At 35.3% G+C, this 23,617-nt stretch overlaps 6 protein-coding genes across 6 annotated transcripts in view; 3 read left to right on the top strand and 3 right to left on the bottom strand.

Moving 5' to 3' along the window:
• Positions 1–23,617, bottom strand: part of LOC125871526 (cryptochrome-1) — a 258,924-nt gene that overhangs the window by 214,901 nt on the left and 20,406 nt on the right. The window lies entirely within an intron of this gene.
• LOC125871549 (uncharacterized) lies at positions 19–1,927 on the top strand. The gene is made up of 2 exons (XM_049552175.1): positions 19–397; positions 1,534–1,927. The coding sequence occupies exons 1-2, from the start codon at positions 131–133 to the stop codon at positions 1,771–1,773; spliced, it is 507 nt and encodes a 168-aa protein (XP_049408132.1). The 5' UTR covers positions 19–130; the 3' UTR covers positions 1,774–1,927.
• Positions 3,413–5,157, top strand: LOC125871547 (glycolipid transfer protein 1-like). Its single transcript, XM_049552172.1, has 6 exons — positions 3,413–3,556; positions 3,809–3,864; positions 4,180–4,310; positions 4,530–4,665; positions 4,769–4,900; positions 4,987–5,157. Exons 1-6 carry the CDS (start codon positions 3,439–3,441, stop codon positions 5,020–5,022), a joined length of 609 nt encoding a protein of 202 aa, XP_049408129.1. The 5' UTR covers positions 3,413–3,438; the 3' UTR covers positions 5,023–5,157.
• Positions 5,505–9,855, bottom strand: LOC125871521 (kinesin-like protein KIN-10A). The gene is made up of 6 exons (XM_049552131.1): positions 8,996–9,855; positions 8,122–8,277; positions 7,935–8,042; positions 7,691–7,801; positions 5,998–7,473; positions 5,505–5,898 (listed from the first exon to the last, which is right to left on the bottom strand). Exons 1-6 carry the CDS (start codon positions 9,674–9,676, stop codon positions 5,617–5,619), a joined length of 2,814 nt encoding a protein of 937 aa, XP_049408088.1. The 5' UTR covers positions 9,677–9,855; the 3' UTR covers positions 5,505–5,616.
• On the bottom strand, positions 11,099–15,117 carry LOC125871541 (plastid-lipid-associated protein 6, chloroplastic). Its single transcript, XM_049552164.1, has 4 exons — positions 14,765–15,117; positions 12,288–12,524; positions 11,601–11,727; positions 11,099–11,476 (listed from the first exon to the last, which is right to left on the bottom strand). The coding sequence occupies exons 1-4, from the start codon at positions 15,014–15,016 to the stop codon at positions 11,262–11,264; spliced, it is 831 nt and encodes a 276-aa protein (XP_049408121.1). The 5' UTR covers positions 15,017–15,117; the 3' UTR covers positions 11,099–11,261.
• LOC125871520 (KIN14B-interacting protein At4g14310) lies at positions 16,009–20,762 on the top strand. Its single transcript, XM_049552130.1, has 3 exons — positions 16,009–17,872; positions 18,398–19,011; positions 20,055–20,762. Exons 1-3 carry the CDS (start codon positions 16,148–16,150, stop codon positions 20,587–20,589), a joined length of 2,874 nt encoding a protein of 957 aa, XP_049408087.1. The 5' UTR covers positions 16,009–16,147; the 3' UTR covers positions 20,590–20,762.

The raw sequence follows: 23,617 nt of genomic DNA, 5'->3' as shown, positions 1-23,617 counted from the left end.
ATATTCTTTTCATAGATGAGATAGAACAAAGAATCATTACACTATAAAAAAAAAAACCAATATTTGAGGGTAGTATGCTCAAAGAATTTTGCCCCCCTTGAAGCGTCTTCTTCTTCTAAGAATTATTACTATGTTATCATTAATTCACTTTTATGGTTATAATATTCCTCCTTTTTCACATGTCAACAAATTTTCTCCTTTAAAATCCAAGACAAGAGCCTTTGGTATCTTTGCAAGCAACAAATCTCATATTTACTTAGCCAATATGGAACAAGAAAGAGATCAAGAGAGATCAATGGATATTAGTCTTAAAGACCTCTCTAAGCAACTTGAAGATTTTGCTAAGGTTAGAAATTGGGAGAAGTATCATAGCCCTAGGAATTTGCTACTTGCCATGGTAATTAATTCTTTTACTATCTATCAATTTTCTACCTTTTTGCCTTCAGATGAATAAATAGCGTTTACCGACTACTTTTAGGTGATATATTAGAAAAATAGTCATTGTTATAGAGTTTCAAATTTCACAGGTGAAACTTTCTAATAGTCATGTCTTGGAGTTTCACTTTTGGAATTTGTACTATATGACGGTGACTGTTTTTCAATTTCAAGGGTTGAAAAATGGTTATTTGTGAGTTTCTATTGTCATTCAGAAGTGAATTCAAGTTTCATGATATATTCTTTCTTTGAGTTTCTTAAAATTGAACATATAATACTTCTATAAATTTATTGTTTTTCCTTTGAAATGTTTTATTGAATTTATTTTTCTAGAGAAAATGTTTATCGAACATTTTTTTCCCATCAATTATCAAAAAGGAACTTACTAGACACACACTAGGTGATGAGACAGCCACATAACATGTGTATGAAAAATGGTAGTTGGTACCACTAGACAATCACACAATGGTTCTTGATTCCCTATTGTCCTTGGCATGTACTGCTTGGCAATGTTTGGCACACAAGAAAAAGCATCTCTCCACTTGTTCAAAGATTCATGAAAGAGAAAAAAAAATGCATTTTGAATCCATTTAATTGTAAATATTCATAAAATTATCATATTTGTTAACCCTTTGATCACCATTTGATTAGTACCCGTGAGTTATGTTAAATTTGTATTGTTATTCCATAGAGTAATATAATTTTTAAAGATAGTTTACCTATAACATATTTCATAATCCCTTGATCCTCTTGGATGCATTCATTTGTGCCTCCAGAGTGCAGTTTAGGGGTCAATAAAATGAGTTAAGTATGAAGTTTCAGGTTCTAACCTCAACATAGGCCAAAACACTATTTGATTTTTTCATGTTTCTCCAATCTTTAGTGGACATAGTTACCCATGCATTTGTGGAAGATTGCACATACCCTATGTGATTAGTCAAGATACACTCAAGCTGATTCGAACACCACAATTATCAATCAAACAAATATACATTAAGGGATTAAAGACGTAAACTTGGAGATTAAATATGCTTAATCAAATATCATAACGATCGAAATCATATAATATATTTTTTTGTTGTCCAATTGAAAATTCAGGTAGGTGAAGTAGGGGAGTTATCAGAAATATTCCAATGGAGAGGAGAAGTGGATAAAGGGTTACCAAATTGGGAAGAATCAGATAAAGAGCATCTTGGTGAAGAATTATCTGATGTTTTGCTTTATCTCATTAGATTGGCTGATATTTGTGGCATTGATCTTGGTGATGCTGCTGCCAAAAAGATTCTCAAGAACTCTATCAAATATCCTGAGCCCAAAATGAAACGAGAATTCATATAGTCGATCTCAATAACATATTTGAAACTAAGGCATAGTAATTATTATTGTTGTTTGTTTTCTTAACTAAGTGTGTATCATGATGAGAAGAGTTTTTTGTTTGGTGGATCATTTTGGTGATACTAGAAATAAAAAAATATATACAACTTACTATATATATGCTCTGATTTCAAGCAAGTTAGGATCGATTAAGTTGATCTTGATGTTGAGATATTTTATATAGGGAGGATTTATTATATGCCAATTATTATTAGCTTATTGCATGTGATCCTCCTCTTTTATTCTTTATTCGAAGTGACTGTCAATATATCAGTAAGAAATAATTAACTAGAAAGATATTTCACTTTATTCGAAGTGACACGTCGTTTGTATTTTAGCTAAGAATATTGTTATTCAGAGAGTATTTCCGTCTTAAAAAGTGAGTATTTCACCATTACATTTTTAAACATTGACTAAATATTAATAATCGTTCCCAAAACTGATTATCCGAGCTAATTTTAACGAAAATAAATAAATATGGAGAATTAAAATTGAGCGTAAAAATAAATAATACTCTCTCCGTTTCATTTTATGTGAGGTAGTTTGACTCGGCACAAAATTTAAGAAAGAAAGGACTTTTAAAACTTGTGATCCAAAATGAATGATAGAAATTTATGTGACTATAAATCATTTCATTAATGGATAAATATTTTATAGGTAAATTGTTATTTAATATAGAAATATGTCATTTTTTTTTAGACGGACTAAAAAGGAAAGTAAGTCAGGGAGTAACAAAGAGGAAAATAACCCTTTAATTTCCGCACATATCGTAAAAGCAGCGGCTAATTTGAAAAACCGTTAAACCCCCTTCTCTCTTCTCTTAATTTTTGCATCTCTCACAAATGCACTAACAATTAATTCTAAAAAATAAAATAATTATATTTCATTTCTCATAAAAAAACATATGTAACTGAAAAAAAAAATTAGACACAAAAATCATCTGACCTGCAAATCTTATTATTCTCCAGGTTCTTTTTCTATTATTTTTCTAATCATCAGATTTGTTTTTTTTTCTCCTATTTTTGTTTTATTGGCGAAGAGTTATTATATTCTTTTAATATCGAATCAAGATTAACTAGGATAAAAATTGAGAGATCTAGTTGAAATTATTAGTTTGGAAATTTACCTTTAAGTTAATCATAGGAACGTTATGCTCATTACTGAACTTGTTGAGGTTGAATCGATTATCAGAAAAATAAAGGGACAAAATTAGGATATATTCTTGGAAAAATAAAAATGTCATTGCTTTTGGGACAAGCAATTCTTCTATGTTGCTCAATCTCTTCAAAGAAAAAAATGTAAGATAGGTAGACATGTGTGTGTCGGATCATCCAAAAATAGTGTATTTATAGAGGAACAAATACGAGTACAACAATATTTTTAGAGAGTCTAAACAACATAGCCTGACATAATTTTGCAATCTATGTAGCTCAATCTCTTCAAAAAAATGTAGACAAGTGTGTGTCGGATCATCCAAAAATAGTGTATTTATGGAGGATCCGATACGAGTACAACAACATTTTTGAGAAGTCCGAACAACATAGTCTGACATAATTTTGCAATCTAACTTGCTACCTTCTTTTTTATTAGTAAAATTTGTGTGTTTTATGTGCAGCAAAATAGGCAAATATGGAGGGAACATTATTTTCCCCTGCTTTGGAAGGAATGAAGGATGTCAAATCTGAACATGGAGAGCTAATGACTAAGCCTTTCTTGGAAGTTTGCAAACTTGTATTGCCAATTCTAGGTTCACACTTTTCTCTATAATCGTCTTGAATTTTACTCGAAAATTGATGTAATGCTATCGATTATATTCATTGAGTCGTCTATCAGAAACAACCTCTCTATCTCTACGAGTTAGGGGTAAGGTCTGCGTACATTCTATCCTCCTCAGACCTCATTTATGCATTACATTGTGTATGTTATTGTTGCATATAGTTGTATTTGTGTTGTTTTAAGTTGTGTAATGAATCAAGTTCATTTGCTATACTGATGCCAGATAAATTTGGAGCTGCTATGACTGTGGTTAAATCTGATATCAGCGGAAATATAGCTGTGAGTTAGTCATTTCTTCGTTTCTTCTGTTTGAATATTACAAAAATCTCGCGAATTGTGATGCAGATTTCATGTGTAGCAGAGTAAGTTGGAGTTATTTGTGGTTGTAGAGCTCATGTAATCGACAAAAATGCAATGTTCATCGATGTTTACTTATTACGACAATCATCTTGAGTAGTAATATTGATCTAGTGGTTCAACTGTCATCAATTTGCAGTTACAATGTTGCAGAAACCTTATATTGAATAACACATGAAACATAAATATCTTATGTTGGTTCTAATGGTGAATTATGGAATGCTTGTTTCCTTACAGAGGTTAGAATCCAAGTATAACGATAACCCATCGAGATTCAACTACTTGTACAGTTTTGTACAGGCAGAAGTTGAGATAAAGACAGCTAAATCTTCATCCAGTTGTAGCAATGGTCTTCTATGGTTAACAAGGTGCGCGATTGTTTTTCCATGTTCTCATTTCAAAAAACTAATCTATGGTGCATAACAGTTGTGATTGCCTACATCACACATGCCCTTTCCCGGACCTTGCATGAACGTGGAATGCTTTGGTGCATAACAAGCTTGCATTTGTTTATTTGATGAACGAACTTTGCTACCATAACGTGTTAAGATAAATCAGACTAATCGATGATTCTGCTCATGCTGCAGAGCCATGGACTTCATAGTGGTGCTCTTTCACAATTTAGCTCAGCATCAAGATTGGTCAATGTCCCAAGCTTGCAACGATTCTTACTCCAAGACGTTGAAGAAATGGCACGGATGGCTTGCTAGTTCAAGTTTTACGGTATGTACGTACTTCACTGTGTTTTCAGTCTAATAATGACCTTAACACCAGCATTTCGAAAGAAATGCCAACATGTTAATGTGTTTCTAAATGTGATCCAAAGGTTGCGATAAAGCTTGCACCAGATAGGAAAAAGTTCATGGAGGTCATAAGTGGCAATGGTGACATCAATAGTGATATGGAGAAGTTCTGTACGGCGTTTTCACCTATACTTCAGCAGATCCACAAATTTTTGGTATGACATTTATATACTCTTTTCAAGTTTTCGATAAGAGTAAGGTTGTCTTAAATTTGTCAATGATGCATGGTTTTTCGTTGCAGACTAGTGTTGGCTTGGACAGTATGAAGGCTTCATGATCAACTTCTCCAGTATCAGCATAGTTATTTTTCTCCAAAAAGTTTACCAGATCTGTTGCTTTTATTTTCATTTCATCCCACTCAAATTTAAGGAAAGAACGTGTATGATCTCAGTTTATGGAATGCTAGTTGTAAAATTGAGATTTATCTATCGATATATTCATCATATTCCTCACAAGTTCAACATAGTTTTACCTACACGTCAAGTTTAGAACGACATCATGCACATCACTGGACTCATTATGCTCTCTTGAAGTGTGATTTGAATGATTTGCACAAGTTTCATGTGCCTTCAAAATCAGCTATCTCAATGATCTCTAAGTCGAGTCATTAGTTGTTAGGATTTTAGCCACCCAAGTCCTCTATGGTTCTTCCTTTCTCCATTTCCCCTCTCCTCTTGGAGTGCCACCAGAAAGTAATTAAAAGAATAGAGGTATGAATTAAGACACGAAATCCAAGTATTTGAAAACACATCAGACAAAGTAAATCAATCATCCAATATGAGTACATATGCGATGTACTCAAGAGCAAAAAATATCATAATGGTCGCGTGATTACATACATGATTCACACAAACTCATACGCGCATATCAACTAACACTCATTTAGATATCGTTTGACAGTTACAAAAGGTGTTCTACTCAGATGTTCTCCTACTTTGGGAGAAAGTCCAGTACCTACTTCTTTGATATGTGACTTTGGAGTCAATGGAAGCATATTTTCCAGTGGAGTAAATGGCAAGTGATTGAACCGTTGTGTTCCCTTCACTGGGCGTAAGTAAGCTAAGTGACCACGTGAGAAGTTGTTGCATTTTGGAAGCTTACTCACTGGTGTGACTACCTCCTGTTCTTTAGGCATCGGGGCACCAGATGGATCCTAATTACAGAAAAATTAACAGTTTCATATCAAATAACTGTCATAACAATATGAAGTGAGTATAAACATTTCTCTAAAGCCAGTTAAGTATAAACATACCCCTATTGCAAGGAAAGTGAATGAACTGTCAGCACCGAGGTTTATCTCAATCAGTTTGCGCAGATCAGCTAAGGATGAATCTTTGCCAACGTTTACCGTGGTTGCTACACCAGGATTCTCTTTTGATGCAGCTTCCCACTTCACGTGGACTTCGAGATTGCCAGAAGTAGGATTAAAGTTCTCCTTTGAATCATTTTCTTTATCATAAGAGCTCTTAAACATTCTTGTCTGATTAACTGGTGACTTTTTTATGGTCTCGGGATTACATAATGGCAAAAGATCATTGGACAAACCTTCTGCAGCAAGCACAGATGCGTAATCCTCTCTGATTGTCTTAACTGTTGGTACTGAAGAATCAGTATCTTCCAAATTCTTCTGTGCAGGCACTGGGCTTACACTATGCTGAGAAAGCTCTCTATAATTGCCACAGAGTGTGAAAATGTTCTGAATAAGTGCTTGCCTAGAAGGGGCTGCACCCATACAAACATCACTGTCCTTGCATAAATCACTGAAATGATCAGGATCTGGTCTCAAACAACTCATATCATGATCAAGCAGACCAGAGCATATTGTTTTTTCCTCAATGACCTCCTTCTGCACCTCCTCATCGACGGGGGGATTCTCTGTATCTCCTTCATCATCACCTTCTTCCTCCTCTTCAAATACAGTGCTCAAGCTACTTTTATTGGTGAAAAGTGGATCTTCAACTTCTCCTAAATTGCTTATGATAGGATAACCCGAGATTGCTTGGAAAGTATTGCCTTCAGGTTTATAGACCAGTACATCCCGCTTTCCAACATCCATATCAATTGATCTGTCCAAATCCATAGACTTTACCATTCCTGCATCTTCGGAGTAAATCTCCTGTAGCCTTTTCGCGAAAGTATTTTCCTCCATTGATCCACTTTCAGCCCTAGAGCGGTGAAGCTCAGCTTCCATATCCTCCAAGCGCCTCCGGAGCATTTCAAATTCTTGTTGCTGCTGGAACATTCTTTCTTCCATCTTCCTCCTCTCCATTTCAACAATTTCATTAGCCATTTTCTGACATTCTTGTATCTTCTTTTCCAACTCACTCTTCAACATCTGAGTTCGCTCGTTTACTTTAAGATTGATCTGCTCCTCGGTTATCTCCATTCCCTTTCCTTGTACTAACTCCAGTTTGGCCCTTAGTGTAGCCATTTCTTCTTCTTTCTTCATAAGCTCTTTCTGAGCTTCATTACGCTCTTTCTCTTTCAGCTTGTTCTCCATCTGAAGCTTGTAGATGAACTGATCCATAACGGCAATCCTTGATCCCAAGATAACTGTCGATGAAGAATCCTCTGTACCTTTCTCCTTCAATGGCGTATGAGGACCACGTACAATGCACTTTGCTTTGGCACCATATTCCAGAGTGGAGATAGTCTTGTGGAGCTCTTTAGGATCTGGACTTGCACATAGTATCATAAGAATTTTGGACTTGTCATCCTCGAAAGAGTCCTAAACAAAACAGTTGAAACAACTATCACAGTCAATGAACACTTCCAAAGCAATCTGCCATACTATAACCAGTTAAGTTGCGCGGATTCTTCACTTTTGATACCATACCCGTACGGATTCTCCAAAAATACACCACTTTTGGAGAACCCAACACGCACCCATTGACATTTATGAAGTGTCCAAAGCAACATAGATCACCAGCATATGCAAAACTTACCTGTAATAGCATGGTTAACTTGCTATCACGAAATGGCACATGAGAATCACCATTAGCAATGGACTCAACAACCCTTTTCAATGCAATGTTTCCCTGGTTGATTTTCGCAGTCTGCAAGATTTAATCATCAAGGTACCACAGTAAGACACAATTATATCATATAGATGGTCAAACATTTGAGTTACTTCAAAAGGAAACCAGATAAACTTAATACAAGCGAGCCAAGTGAATCCAGAACTTATACCTGCATTTTTGCTTCCAAACCAGTTTGACCAGCTTGTTCAATATTCTCAGAACCGGCCATATCGACAAGCATTAGTCGCCCTCCCACTGTTGGAACATCAAGGATTATCTGCAATTGAAGACAAATATGCATTGCTGAAACTAGAAATGAATGAACTTATTTCCATGAAAAAGTGATTAACATATACCATGCAGTGGCTCCGAGAGCTCCTCTCGTTACACAGAGTACTCTTTACTATTCTTCTCTTCTCTACTTTTTGGATCTCTTTCGATATCTTTATAGCTTCAGTCCCTGAAATAAAAGTTGCATTTTTGGCCTTTTTACCTATAACTTCCAGCTTCACCTGCAAGGTAAAAGACAGGACCAACATTGTACAGACACATAAAAATCAGTAAAGCACAGTCATCTTTTAACAGACTTAAAGGTACTACTTTCTAACTAGTAACATATGTTAGCCATGAAGATCAACAATTTCATGATAAAGAAGATCCGATTTTCTCTACTGAAAAATACTCATCCTTCCATAGTCATATACTGAATGGATCATTGAGATTTGGTGTACAGATACTTATCCTTCTATAACCTCATGTAGGTTCTCATTGACATAATCTCTACCGAACAATACTAGTGTTATCCTTTCATGTCATGCACAGAATGGCATGTGTAAGTACTGAAATTACATTGAGCAAATGTCACTTGAATAACAACAAGCACATCATCTGTAATGGCAATCGAAAGTCAACAGAAATTGATATTCGACAGGAAACTTAAACGAGCCTTAGCAATAGCTGCTACAAATTCAAGCCATCAGCTAGCACATTTAGAAACTGGAGCACTATAAGCATTTTGCTTGATACAAATCACAACTATAATGTCAAGGTTCCATTCAGTGAAATTGCAGAACAGAACTAAACATGTTGTACTAAAATCTCGAGAAACATATCAATCGAAAAACAAGACATGGACAAAATATCAGATAAGAGACTACCACAACTATTCTGTATGAAACATTACTAGTGCATCAAAGAACTAATTGCCAAAAGCAAAACTTCATTTTTTACCTTGGAAGCACAGGCCTTGGACCAACCAAAAGCAAATCCTCCACCACCATTAGTCGTCGATAACAAATCATAAATCTCCTCATTATAAATCTCCAACACAGTAACATGAACAAATGTGCCAACACCAACCTTCTTCTCACTATTTTCATCATTTTCTTCATTTCCATCACCCAATATATCCTTCAATGACCTATACACAATTCCAGGCTGCTTAACACTCCCAAACATAGTATGACTCTTACCAGCACCAGTTGGTCCATACATCATTATAGTACATTTATCCCCTAATTTCACCCCATCAATTCTTGACTCAACAAATTTCTTATAAAACTCATCAAGATCTTCTTCTTCGGATAACGACACACCATCAAGAGTAAAATCCCTATACCCTATATCAGTCCTAACACGTAGGGACCGACAGTCAGAATTCACTTGCAATGCTGATAAAGGTTTCTCCTTTTTATCCGGGTAATCACGAATCCTACCAATAACCTCTACCGGGTGCTCGGGAGGTGGACCCCCTTCTTTCATTGCTGTAGAATTAGGGTTTGGTGAGGGTTTTGCTGAGTTGAAATTCAGACGATGCTTGGACTGTGGGGTTCTTGAATTTACATGGGTCTGGTGCAATTTTGATGACGGAGTCGGAGTTGTATGATTCTTTGATGATGGTGTAGGAGCCATTGAAGATTACAAATGGGGTTTCGTTTTTTCTAATCACTGATCGAATTTTTCAAGAAAATTTCAAGATTTTACAGACCAAGATTGAATCTTTGAAATGGGGTTTTTTTTCTGTCACTGATTTGATTTTTTTTGGAGATTGTAGAGCTAAAAATGGAAAATGGGGAAGAAAAGAGTGGTTTTTTCAGAATTGATTGAGAGTGAAATGAAAAAAAAATGGACTGTATTTTTGGATGTTTTGGTTTTGAAAATTCAAAAAATGAAAAGTTTAAACGTTTAAATTGGTAACGGCTAGTTACAATTTTTGTTTTGAAACTAGCTTTGTCTTTTTACCCTTTTAACCTTTTCTATCTTTTTCTTAATTTTTTTTTTTTTTATGATAAACGAAGGATTATACTTTTGAATTCACTAACTTATGAGATAAAAAGAAATCTAACGTTGAATAGATGCAAAAAAATAAGATTTTTCGTCTTTTTATCATTTGAACTAACAAAGTTATATGTTCTTTTATAGGGGTAAGAGCTAGTTTGAGTTAACTTATTGAAAGTAGTTGATAAGCATTAAGTACTAAATTGGTGGGACTAACTAGTTTATAATCTCTCTTGAATTGTTTCTTAAATATGTTGTATAAGTTTAAGAAGTGTTTATAAACTAGTTTAACCACTTCTAATCTTACTTGCCTAAACTTATCTAACTAGGATAAATCTTGTCAATATTGGACTATATAAATCTAAATATCATACACACGACTTCAACTAATTTGAGATTGACGCGTAGATTGAAGGATTTATGTTAGCAGGGATGCTTTGTATACGAGCTCTACTTATCAAGTAGTAGAGCCAAGATACTTGTGTTCATTTACATCAGTGGCTCCTCATCAATTGGTTATCCTTAAATAAATGAAGGAGCCTATTTCATTTATTATATTCTCCAAGTTTCCAGGTTCATGCTTCTTGCAAATTGCAATGCCATTAATCAAAGAGAGGTTTGAATCATGGATCTCTATAGTTGTGGAGAGTAGCATTTACTATGTCACTGCTTTCGACTCGAACTATGTATAGTAGTGTGACTCTTTGATCTATTGGTTGACTCTGTGTGAGTCTCATAGGTGGACATGTCGAATTGAAATAAGATCTCAAGTTGACATCACAATACATGAATGTGCCATAATAATAAATAGAGTCAATGGTGACTTTGACTAGCAAGCATCACAACTAGTATATCTCATGTCTCTTTTGGACAGGATTCTTGCAGTTTTAAGTCAACTCCAAGCTCTTGAGTAATTCTATAAGTTTTTTCTTAGTTGTTCCTATAACAACAATACCCAATGTAATCCCACGAGCAGGTCTGTGAAGGGTGGTGTGTACACCGACCTTACCTTACCTCATATGTATTCTTGAAATCTCACTGCATAACTCCATAACATGTCAAATTTACTGTATACAGATTTGAATTTGCAGTAGCATTACAAATTTGCTTGCTGTGACCAGCAGAATAATGTTGAGCATATCTACACATTTGATATGTTGTTACATGAAATTGTAGCAACAAAATATTGTAGGAAGACTATATTTCATTGCAGCCCAACTTATGAGATAACGAAAACTCTAAGCTCTCCTCTGTCTCCTCTTGTTACACGTGTATCAGAATCGATGTAGGTAACTTCAAACTCACCACTTCCTGTATTTGATGGTGGCCTGAACTGATCTGGTATGCGAGGCACCTCTAATGGTGGCAGCTGTGATAAATTTCCGGTTGTCTTCACTGTAGTTTTCTCGAATACAATCTTAATCGTAGATGATCCTATTTGTGGAAATGTATAAACATGACGTGAGATACGAAAACTTTAGAACTTTTGTACTGCAAAAACAGAAGCAATAATACCAAAATTCTTGGTCCAAAAGATGTGAGAATACACAGAACCAACCTATAAGTTCAAATTTGTGGGCTAAAGTGGCAGTCGCTTCAACAGGTGGGAAAGGCCACGGAGCACCTAATTCAAGCTCCACTATGTTGTCAAAATCCTTGCTTAGTACATCAATTCTTTGAAATACCTGATCAAAACAAATCAGCCGGTTATGCTACCGTTTATCTATCTATATATATATATATATTAAGCTTGACAAATAGCAGTGAATTAGAACGCTCTACATTGTTCTGCAGCAAGCTAAAAGATATGGACATATTGATCCTTCTAACTGCAAGGCAAAACCATGGAGAAATGTTCGACAACAAATCCAGGATAGGACTCTAAGAATGCAACTTCTTAACCTGGATATAATCAAGGGCTGATTTATGCTGAAGGTAGCAGCTGCGAGAGCAACCACACACAGAGGGAGAGAGAGCTGAAATTTCTTTAAAGTATATATTTATACCAACCCTGACCTCATCACAATGATGTAGTGGGTGCAACGGTACTCCAAAGTAACTTCAATTGTATATAATGACAACCTGTCTTTGTTCTCTTCATAACATGTCTATGGTAATCATAATAGATGTCCAACCAACCACTCTGTGTTCTCTTTAATTCCTGGTTAACCACTGTATGCATGTTCGTAACTGGAGACGGGAAGAGGCCAGCTCTTACAGAATTAAATGAGTCCATTTAGCTTACCTGACCAAGAGTGATGGGAAGAAGTCTTCCAGTGGGGGGGCCAGGACGACTTCCACCTAGAGTACGAGATGAGAATGCACTGCTGTATATCAATTTCCACCTTCCTTGAAGCATATCAAGATCAGCTGCGAGATCTACAGCTCCTGCGCAAGATTCTAGCTCCTTGGCAGCCTCATCCGCCTTCTTTAGATCATCTTCACTTGCAGCAAGGCCTCTGTTTAGCCCAGAAACAGCACTCTGCAAGTGATCAACACATTTGTCAAGAGTAACCTCCTGACTTGCTATAATCAATATAATATATAGCAAAGGAGTGCCCATGTCTCGATAGCTTTAATGGCAGATGATTGATAAGGATATGTCATTGTATGAAGGAATAAAAAATACAAAGATTAAATTCCATGGACAAGTGAAAAAGATTTAAAACAGTAAGAAGAGACGGGAAAATATTTGCAACCTCTTCCAATGACAATTATACTTAACGATGATTAAATACTAATGGTTCAGCCAAATATTGGACCTAGCCAAGAAAGCGCTACGTTGTGGAGATAGGCATAAGCTCATGGTGACAGCAACATCAGTTGCATATATCTTTGCTTCCAGATCAACAACCATTCTGTTGCACTTAGATGTGCTAAACCATAAGATTCTAAGCATGTAAAGCAGTTAATTGGCAACTGAAGCAGGACAGTAGTATTTTCTCGTAAGAATATACATCTTTTATTTGTCCTTAGACATTGCCATTCCAACGGTGATTTCTGTAGTCAGGGCGAATCCAAGAACTGAATATTGTAGGGCAAAATACATTCCAACATTGGAAGCAATATCTGATCTTCATTAGTCTCTCAGTCACTCAGCCTCAAAGTCTGACCAGATCCTTCAATGGTACAAAATGCTGGGACAAGTAGTAATTTCTTTTGCCGCAAGGGTGTCTAAGAGAATTTGAATGGAGAAACATGGTCAGTGAGGATTCATTGACCATTAAAGAAGCCAAAGTTGATTACGAAAAGGTTACAGAAGGGAGTTAGACTATATTACGAAACCCCCCTTGTACTCAAATACCAAATTCTGAATCACAAACTAAATTTCAAGTTTCAATATTTATGTAGCAATTTAGAAGACAGGAGCAGGGGTAGATTTTGCCTTAATCTGTCATTTAGCTCATCGCATCACACTTAATCCCTCAGTGACTCGAGTTGTTTAGGTGGTAACAAACAAGTTGAGTATCACTTGAATAACAATGTACTTGCAGGATAGAAAGCCCAAAAGAGAAACCAGAAATAAAGCCAAGAATCAATTCAATCCAACTACTCCAACAACAAACTAGATGAGTCAGTACCCATTCCCGTCTAATCAAGTTTCGAGAGGATTCATCTTAATTCGACTATTTCTATGTTGACTTTCAACCTACCACAATCTTACTCAACTCTAGTTTGGAGTTGGTTATGTATTAACAAGATCACATAGACGGAGTTTAAGCAAGGAAATTAATGTTTACACGAAAAGGGAAAATGATATTGACTAAAAGGGGACCAATAGAGCAAATATATTTAAGTCTAAGCTAGCCTATGTACCACAAGATAGTGGAATTTCCACAAGACAATTACCAATAATCAAGACAAAGAATCCAAGACACATCCATCAAAGGCAACATAAATAACTGCATAGGGAAGTTATAACAAGAAGATTAGTTCAAGATAAAAGAGCAAAAGATTAGAGCTTTAAGTACTAATAACTTGAGTTTCAGACACCCAAAAAACTCCACTTTAGCTTCTTTACTACCAGGTGGCTCAATGGAAGTGACTAAAAGGAAAAGGATACTGAAATAGACTACAAGGGGATCCATAGAGCAAATAGATTAAAGTCTAGGCTAGCCTATGTAGCACAAGATAGTGGAATTTCCATAAGACAATTACCAACAATCAATATGAAGAATCCAAGACAACTGCATCGGGAAGTAAGAACAAATAGATTAAGTACCAATAACGGGGTCACAAAGATTAGAGCTTTAAGTACCAATAACTTGAGTTTCAGACTCCCAATAAGCTCAACTTTAGCTTCTTTACTACCAGGTGGCTCAATGGAAATGACTAAAAGATAGTGAAATTTCCATAAGACAAATACCAACAATCAAAATAAAGAATCCAAGACACCCATCAAAGGCAACATACATAACTCCAAAGGTAAGTAAGAATAAACAGATTAATTCAAGAAAATAGCAAAAGGGGGTCAAAAAGATTAGATTTTTAAGTACCAATAACTTGAGTTTCAGACACCCAATAAGCTCAACTTAAGCTTCTTTACTACCTATGTACCACAAGATGGTGAAATTTCCATAACACAATAACCAACATTCAAGATAAAGAATCCAAAACACACCCATCAAAGACAACATAAGCAACTGCATAGGAAAGCAACAACAAACAGATAAATTCAAGAAAATAACAAAAGGGGGTCAAAAAGATTAGATTTTTAAGTACCAATAACTTGAGTTTGAGAGACCCAATAAGCTCAGCTTTAGCTTCTTTACTACCAGGTGGCTCAATAAAAGTGACTTCATCAATACCCGACTGGCAAACTAAACTTCTCTTGCTGTCATAGCTCCTTTCCTCTAATAATCTTTGAGTACTTCTCTTGCTTCTTCCTGGGAGATGACAGGGGAAAGATTGGCAAGAATTTGATAAAGAATGATTGTGAGAAAGGGGAAGTCTAGAATGAAGTAGAGAAGCCATGGTCGAGCTTGAATTTCAGAAAAAGGATCGATCTTTTGTGGAGTTTGATTGGTGGTAGTAGTAATAACAAGTTTACAATTTTCTAGTTTTGTGTTGAATCAAAAAGCTAAGGGACCCATTTCCTTTTTTTTTTTCTGGGTTTCATTTGGTATTTTATATCTATATTAAAGTCAATTAAATTTAATTTTTGAAACCTCTCTAACAAATACTATTACATATTAAGAAACTCGAACTAAAACTTCTAATTAAGAATGAAAAACAATTACATACTTAGAAAATCGAATCGAAACTTCTGATTAAGATGAAAGGATCCGAAACCGAATGGTGCCTTATGATTAGTATAGTGGGTAGCAATGTGGGACACTATGAGACGTGGAGATGCTGGCAATGGCACATTTATAAATCATATTCCCTCGTGCACACATGAGTCGTAATATACGTAGGACATAAATTATTATATTAGGATATTACGTAAAATATGTGTATTTATTTATTTTATTTTGTAATATATTAAATTATAATGTTTACTTGTACACGTTTTAAATAAAAATAAACCTAAACATCAGCTAAAATCAAATTAAAATACATATTTATGTACAAATTGTATATTCGAATTCTTTTTACTTTGTTCTAACTATCATAAAAATAACTCTACCTTGATTTTACGAAACTCCCATAAAAAAAAATGACGTATGAAAATCATTTTAGAAATCCGACTTATTCATCCCATTCCAAAACACAACTTATAAATCTTATTTCAACAACAACAATTCATTAGCTGAGATCTCGAAAGAGTAAAAATGTAGAATATACGTAAATCTTACTTCTACCTCGACAGTTAAACGCGACTACACATATTCCTTTCTTCAGCTTTGTTTGGCTTCTACGATAAATAGCAAAAGTTACTGTATCTAATTTCAAGAAAACAAAACTCCAATTTAGAAACTCCAAATTATACCCAAACGCTCAAATTTGAATTTTGGAATCTCAAATTATTTTGAAAAATATTCCAAAAACATATCATTTTCCCGCTCATTCTTTCATCTCTAATCTTTTCAATTCAACCAAGTACCTCAAAAACCTTTTCAGTTTTCACTTTTTTTTCTCCAAAAACCTTTAAAAAATACTAAAATGTCGACGGCAGCACCAGTTCGCCGGCAAAAGGACCGTGGCGGCGCCGGAGCCAAGATCAACGCGCCGCCATCCACCACCACTGCCGCCGCTAGACCTTCCAAATCCCTAACCCCACTTTCCAACAAATCGTCTGCAGTTAATTCCAGCGGCGGGGAGAGTCTCAGGCGGTCCATAGGAAAAGAAAATCCCAGACCCACATCGCGTGTTCGGGCTGCAACGGCGTCGACTAATCAGAAACCGGCGCTTCGTGCCATGCCGAGAATTGATAAGGCGGCATTGGGGACGGCAACGGCAACCGGAGCTGAAGGCGGAGAGGCACGTGCCGAGCCACGTGCGAGGTGGTCAACGTCTGTGCCTAGAGGTAGGAGTTCTAGTCCATCTGAGTTTTCTAAGACCTTGTCGGATATTCGGAAAACATCTAGGGTCTCTAGGGTTTCAGGGAATTCTCGAGGTGTGAACGAAAAATTGACTGAAAATGGGAATAGGGTTTTGACGGAAATGGAGAAAAGTCGTGAACTTTTGGGGAAATTTGATGTAAAATCTGAGAAAATTAAGATATCTGAAGGAAAAAATTCTAAATTTTGTGATAGAGAAGAGCTTATCTCAAGCTCAAGTTCAGTAAAGTTGAAATCTTTGGTTGATAAAAGTGGGAATATTGTTGAGTCTAATGTGAAAGATCCGAGATTGCTGACCAAATCGAATAGTTTTTCTGGAGTGTCGAAAGAGAAATGTGAAAATGAACAAGGGAAGGTTGGTTCGAGTGTGAATAAGTACCCAAGTAAGCTGCACGAGAAGCTTGCCTTCTTGGAAGGGAAAGTGAAGAGGATTGCAACTGATATTAAGAGGACTAAGGAGATGTTGGATATGAATAATCCTGATTCTTCAAAGTTGATAATTTCAGATATCCAAGAGAAGATATCCGGGATTGAGAAGGCGATGGGTAATGTAGTTGATGGTGATGGAAAAATAAGTTTGGCAAGTAGCAGTAAAAATGAGAGTTTGAATGCTGATGAGAAGATATGTGGGATTGAGAAGGCGATGTGTAATATTGTGGATGGGGATAGAGAAATTGGTTTGCTGAGTAGCATTAGAAGTGAGGACATGAATATTGATGAGAAGGAAACAAAACCTGAGGATAATGGGAAAATCTCTGTGAAGGGATTAAATGTAGAGGAATTAGAGGCGAGGTTGTTCCCTCATCATAAATTGCTAAGAGACAGGACATCTCTGAAGACACTAATGGGCTGTACCAAAATTGAGGAACTTGAATCTGCTGAATCAACTATTGAAGTGAAGCCTGAGAAGAATTATGTTAGTCCTATTGACGAGAATCCTATTGCTGTGGAGTTCTTGGCTTCTCTTAGTAAGGAGCAATCTAAAGTTACTAGCAGGTGTGAGGATGCTTGTTTACAGATTTCCAATGTTCAAGATGTGGATGATGCAGTAAGTTCACAAAACCAAATTTCTTCTTCGAAACTGTTCAAAGGAAAAGAAATTGTTGATCATCTCCTGGCAAGTGATGAGAGGCTTGAAAGTTTTGATGCTCAAGAGAATAAACAAGAAATGTTGATGGAGGAAGAGACAGAAGATAGTTCTATATGTGAGCTCAATGAGATTGGCCGTAAGACATCTACTGGAGGGTGGTTTGTCTCTGAGGGAGAATCTGTTCTCCTTACACATGATGACAGTTCTTGCTCCTTCTATGATATTGTGCATTGTGAGGTACTATCTGCTTTGCTTCCCATCTCTCTAAATATTAAGATGTCAAATGAACCCAAGCATGACTTTTGTCTCCTATTTATTTGTGCTTCAGTTATTGCATTATTTGTTGTTGTTACTGTTCTTTCTTGTGTATGTTGTGTACTGTTTTCCATCTCACACTGTTTCATTATATGTTGTGTACTGTTTTCCATCTCACACTGTTTCATTGTATGCTGTGTACTGTTTTCCATCTCACACTGTTTCATTGTTGTTACAGTTCATTTATGTAGTTCCTTTTTCAAACTGCCTCCAAATGTTTTTTTTAAAAAAAAAACCGAGGGACTATTGGGAACCTCCTCTATATCTCTACAAAGGTAGGGATATGTTTTTGTTGTCTCCTGTTATGGCATGAGTCTTAATATGTGACTTTAATGATGTGCTGGTCTGTTAAGCTTTGGATGAAGTTTGGAAGGCTATAGTATCCAATATTTAAGCTAATTCATCAGCTTCTAAGAATAGTTTCCTTAACATTTGTTATCACTTCAGGAGAAAGCTGAGTACAAACCCCCTGTTGGAGTCTCGTCAAATATGTGGAGAGATTGTTGGATAATTCGTGCTCCTGGTGTAGATGGTTCCTCAGGGAGATATGTGGTGGCAGCATCTGCAGGAAATTCCATGGATTCAGGTTTTTGTTCCTGGGACTTCTACACGAAAGATGTACGAGCCTTTCATGTCGATGATGGATTTAGTAATACAAGAGCAGCCCTTGCTCCATTACCTAATAATCCAATGTATAGGAGAAATACTCTATCATCAATTATGGCGCCTCAAAATCAGCAATGGTGGTACAAACCTTGTGGACCACTCATCGTATCAGGTGCTAGTTGCCAAAGGATGGTCAGAACTTATGATATCCGTGATGGAGAGCAGGTCCTGAAATGGGATTTACAGAGACCAATGTTGTCTATGGATTACTCAAGTCCTTTGCAATGGAGAAGCAGAGGAAAAATAGTGATAGCTGAGACAGAAGGTCTTTCTTTATGGGATGTCAATTCTATAAGTCCTCAAGCACTGCTTTCTGTATCATCCTCTAGTCGGCAAATTTCTGCTTTCCATGTAAATAACACAGATGCTGAGTTGGGTGGAGGAGTTCGACAGAGGTAAAACTGATCTAGCTCACCTAATATCCTTGCAATAAATTGGAATATGACAAAATTACTTTCCCTCTCATGCCTCTAATTAGTTTCTTCCATACCTTGGATATGCTTCTTGTTGAACATATGCTTTTCTATACTGAACCTATCGCAATCAAGTTTCTCTTGAAAGAAGAAACTTTGCATTATTACATCAAAGCTTGAGGAGATTGAAAATAATTTATTGTATTGCTTATTGGTGATTACATATGGTTGGGAGCTGTAAAAAAAAAAAAAAAGATTAAAAGATTTGTATGTTGATGTTGGTAACACTTGATATTTTCCAAAACTAAGTTAACATTTGTTTCTTTATATGGTAAATGAATCATAAACTCTGAAGATTCAAGGGAAAAATTATAGCAAAACAGGTTTTTAGACCCTAGGTTTGGGTAGAAAGCTATTAGGTGTCTAGTGTCTACCATATCTTATCATCCATATTAGTTTCATCCAAGAAGTTCAATTCTAGCCTTCTAATTTGGAGCAGTTTTCTGCAGTGGTTATATGAGGATTCTTGTATGCCAAGCAGGACTCTGTAGTCACTAGTTTACATGATTGGCTCAAAGAGTTTTCTGTATGCTGTTTTGCTCAATATCAACAACATACCTAGTGTAATCCCGTAAGTGGGGTCTGGGAGGGTAGAGTATATGTAGACCTTACCGGCCTACCCCTACCTTGGGAGGTAGAGAGGTTGTTTCCAATAGACCCTCAGCTCAAGGAAATAAGTTAAACCATGTTGGAAAAAAAGAAGTAATAGAAGTGAAGAAGTCATGGCAAAATACTATAGAGAGCATGTCAAAGCATTATGAAAAAGAGGAACGTAACTACAACAAAATAATACCATGCAAGAAAACATGTAATAACAAACATCAAAGGACAAGAAACTCCCATAGAAATACTACGACTACCTGTATGGAAATATAGTATGGTTAACAAAGTTTTCATTTTAGTTCAATTTATAGCAGAACCTTTTCATCTCTATCAAAGGTTTAAACCTTCATATTTCAATGCAGGGCTAGTTCCTCTGAAGTAGAAGGAAATGATGGTGTGTTTTGCACCTCTGATTCTATCAACGTTTTAGATTTCCGTCACCCCTCTGGTATAGGTCTTAAAATACCCAAGATTGGTGCAAATGTTCAGTCAGTTTTCGCCCGTGGTGATTCTTTATATCTTGGCTGCACTACTGTGAAATCTGCGGTGAAAAGGCAGGTCTCTTCCCAAATCCAACAGTTCTCATTGCGCAAGCAGAAGCTTTGCAACACCTATGTATTGCCAGAATCAAATGCTCACTCCCACTACACAGCTTTAACACAAGTTTGGGGAAACTCAAATGTTGTTATGGGAGTTTGTGGATTGGGCCTATTTGTTTTCGACTCAAATAAGGACGATGCATTGCAGTTGTTAAACGCTTTGGATCAAAACAATGGACAGAATTTGAGAGAAGCAATTGGACCAGATGATTTGTATTCACCTTCTTTTGATTATTTATCATCTAGAGTTCTTCTCATATCGAGAGATCGGCCAGCTATGTGGAGGTATATGTTCTAAGTTTTATTTATCTTAGGTATAGTTTGTTAAGGTATTTTGTAACTTATTATGCTTGATGATGCCTTTCTTGTTTGAGGTTTTTGGTGTTTTATGTACTATAATCCATTTTTCAGTGTGGAGGAACTATATAAGATTTCCCCTATAGCAATGATGAAGAATTGCTAATTTATGAAGTAGTTTATATCATTCTTTTTGGTTTCCTGCTCGGTGTCTAGTACCTGAGCCCGACTATATTTGAATTTACGTTGGAAAGTCCCACACTGAAGGGTAAAATGTTTCCTAACAAAGGTGATTACATAGCCAAGAGGACTTGAATTGGAGACCTTTGGTTAAGGATGAATGAGTACTTATCACTCTACCACAACTCTTGTTGGTAGTTTTATATCATTTAACTTATTGATAGCACAGTTAGGTGTTGGCACTCAATTAGTATCACTTTGCTCCTCAATTCACTTTGATTGCACAACTAAACTCTTTCAATTCTTGTTTTTTATTTTAAAAAAAAAAAGAATGAGGTAAGAATTGTCCTAAATTATATAAGATCATATATAATTTTAACTATGTTTTTGAAACCTTATTAATTTGTTTGATTTTTTGGCGCAGTTGTGACTCTTAAAACTATTAACTTGATCCAGTTTGAATTTTTGATTTTTATGCCCACCCCAACTTTTTTTTCCATGCAAGACCTCCTCATTATGCAATATTTGAATAGGTAAGATGTCATGATAAAATATTTTTAAAGATGACTTAAATGGATTTTAGTTCATTTCTTCTAGATTATCCTATAAGTTTTGTTTATTTGTCACGTATAAACTTGTAGAAAGTTCTCTAACTAATTAAACAAATAAATCTTCCCAAGTAGGTCACACGTTAAACAAAAACAAATAAAATATAGTAATTAACTGTTTTTTTTCTCTGTTTGTAAACGAGATTTTTTTAAGATAGGAGTTTTTCATATATAAAGTAATGTAAAGGATATGGTGTAGTGAATGGGGTTGATTTTTTCTTAAAGTCTCGAGTTCGAGCTTGTAGGAAGTGGTTTCCTCCGAATGGGGTGTTCAAGTCCGGGTATAGAAAAATCTTTGGTAGGGAGTTTTTTTTTTCTGCATGAGGTCCTACGTAGCGCGAATCTAAAATAGTTAAACTTCAATACGGGTCTCAAATATAGGATGCAGAAAAATCAAAAAAGAAAAAGTAACATATACTTTATCCAGTTGGATTTTGAAAATATGATCAATATTTGTAAGTTCTTAAAAATTGATATGCACCAAATACAATTTTAAAAATTGAAGTTAATAATACTTTATATTCTGTTAGTTAGTAATATAATAAGTAATATTTTTACTTTTTGTTGCATAAAATTCCTTCTATTTTGTTCTTTCGTAGGGGGTGGCTTTGCTTATTACCCAAAGGGCAAGAATGTGGGTGCATCAATATTCTGTATATACTCCTCCGTTTTATTTATGTGATGTTATTTGACTAATTACGCAATTTTAGAAAGTAAAAAAAGAAAGCACCTAAAGATGTGCCTGATGGTTAATAATATGAATTGAGTAAAAATTAAGAGATTTTAGCAGAAAAACAAAAATAAGTAATTTCTTTTCATTTGTTTAGAAGGAAACTTTGTGACATAGAATGGGATGTAAAATAATTATGTTACAACCTTTCATTTTTAGTTCATTTCAAAAGTAACGATAACTTGGAGACAATTAACTTAACTTTCCATTTTATCCTAAATGATTTTTCTTTAAAATTTGAGAAAAATATTAAAAACACTCCTGAACTTGGCGCAAATTATTAGTTTTGTTCTTGAACTATTGATAGTCTTAAAAACACTCTTCTACTGACTAACTATACTAAGATACACCCCCGATACACTCTTGATCTGCCACATGACATAACAAGTGGTCTCAAACTCTTGTAAGAGCTTGAAACTCTTAATAAAACGTCAAGAAAAGTGTTGAAAACACCCCTTAATTTGGTAAGAATTAAGGGGTGTATTTCACTCATGTTGTTGGGGTATATTTAAGTTCAGTTTGTAAAGTAAAGGGATGTCTTTAAGGCTGTCAATAGTTCGAGGATGAAACTAATAGTTCGCATCAAGATTAAGAGTGTTTTCAATACATCTCTTTTAAATTTTTCATTTCTTTTTCAAATTTTTTCACATAAATTAAAACAGAAGAAATACCGCTTAGCAAACTAGCAACTTGGTAAACTAGTTGACTTAGTTGTACCATCTTTCTAAAAAATAATATTATATATATATATATAATTTTGGACCATTAAACAGCAATTTACAAGTTGAACTGTTTGACTTAATACCATTTCTTAATTATAATTACATTACAATAATATATATGTTGTTAACATCATTGATCAGGCGCCCAAATTAAAATATATGTAAAATAAAATAACAATAATTAATCACTGGTAGACCCAGCTACTTTTAATTTAAATTAGGATAATAATTAATCAATTGGATACAACTTTAGTGACCATTTAATTTGACTTCAGTACTCTAATCTAACAGCTACCGCTGATTTACACAACAAATGCGGCCTATGATACAAACACAATAATAATACATCTATTGTTTCGCAAGTGCGGTCTGACGAGAATAAATTATACACAGACTTTATTTCTATTCTTATGGAATAGAAACTGTTTTTGATAGACCGTCAAGAAAATCTTTATACAAAATATGTTTTGAATTGAAATGCAAGATGAAAAAGTTATGATAAAAACATTGAAGCAAAAAAACTTTCGATAAAAAAACAGTAAAAGTAATCAAAGCCAAAAAAATAGAGAGTAGAAATAAAATTAAAGAATCAAATAATACTAGCATAATGGGGTTGTTTGGTGTGCGGGATAAGAATAAATAGTCTTGGGATTAAATTTTGGTTTCTTGTTTGGTTGCCATGTTTAGGACAACTTATCCTACAATTTAAACCATAGTGATGGGATAAGTTATCCCAGGATAACTAATCTCAGGATAATTTATCCTAGGATAACTTGTTCCCAACCAAAC

Source organism: Solanum stenotomum, chromosome 7 (genome assembly GCF_019186545.1).
Source record: "Solanum stenotomum isolate F172 chromosome 7, ASM1918654v1, whole genome shotgun sequence".
In the NCBI taxonomy this organism is placed as follows: domain Eukaryota; kingdom Viridiplantae; phylum Streptophyta; class Magnoliopsida; order Solanales; family Solanaceae; genus Solanum; species Solanum stenotomum.
Note: the sequence above shows the minus strand (reverse complement) of the source record. Positions and strands in the feature narration are given on the sequence as shown.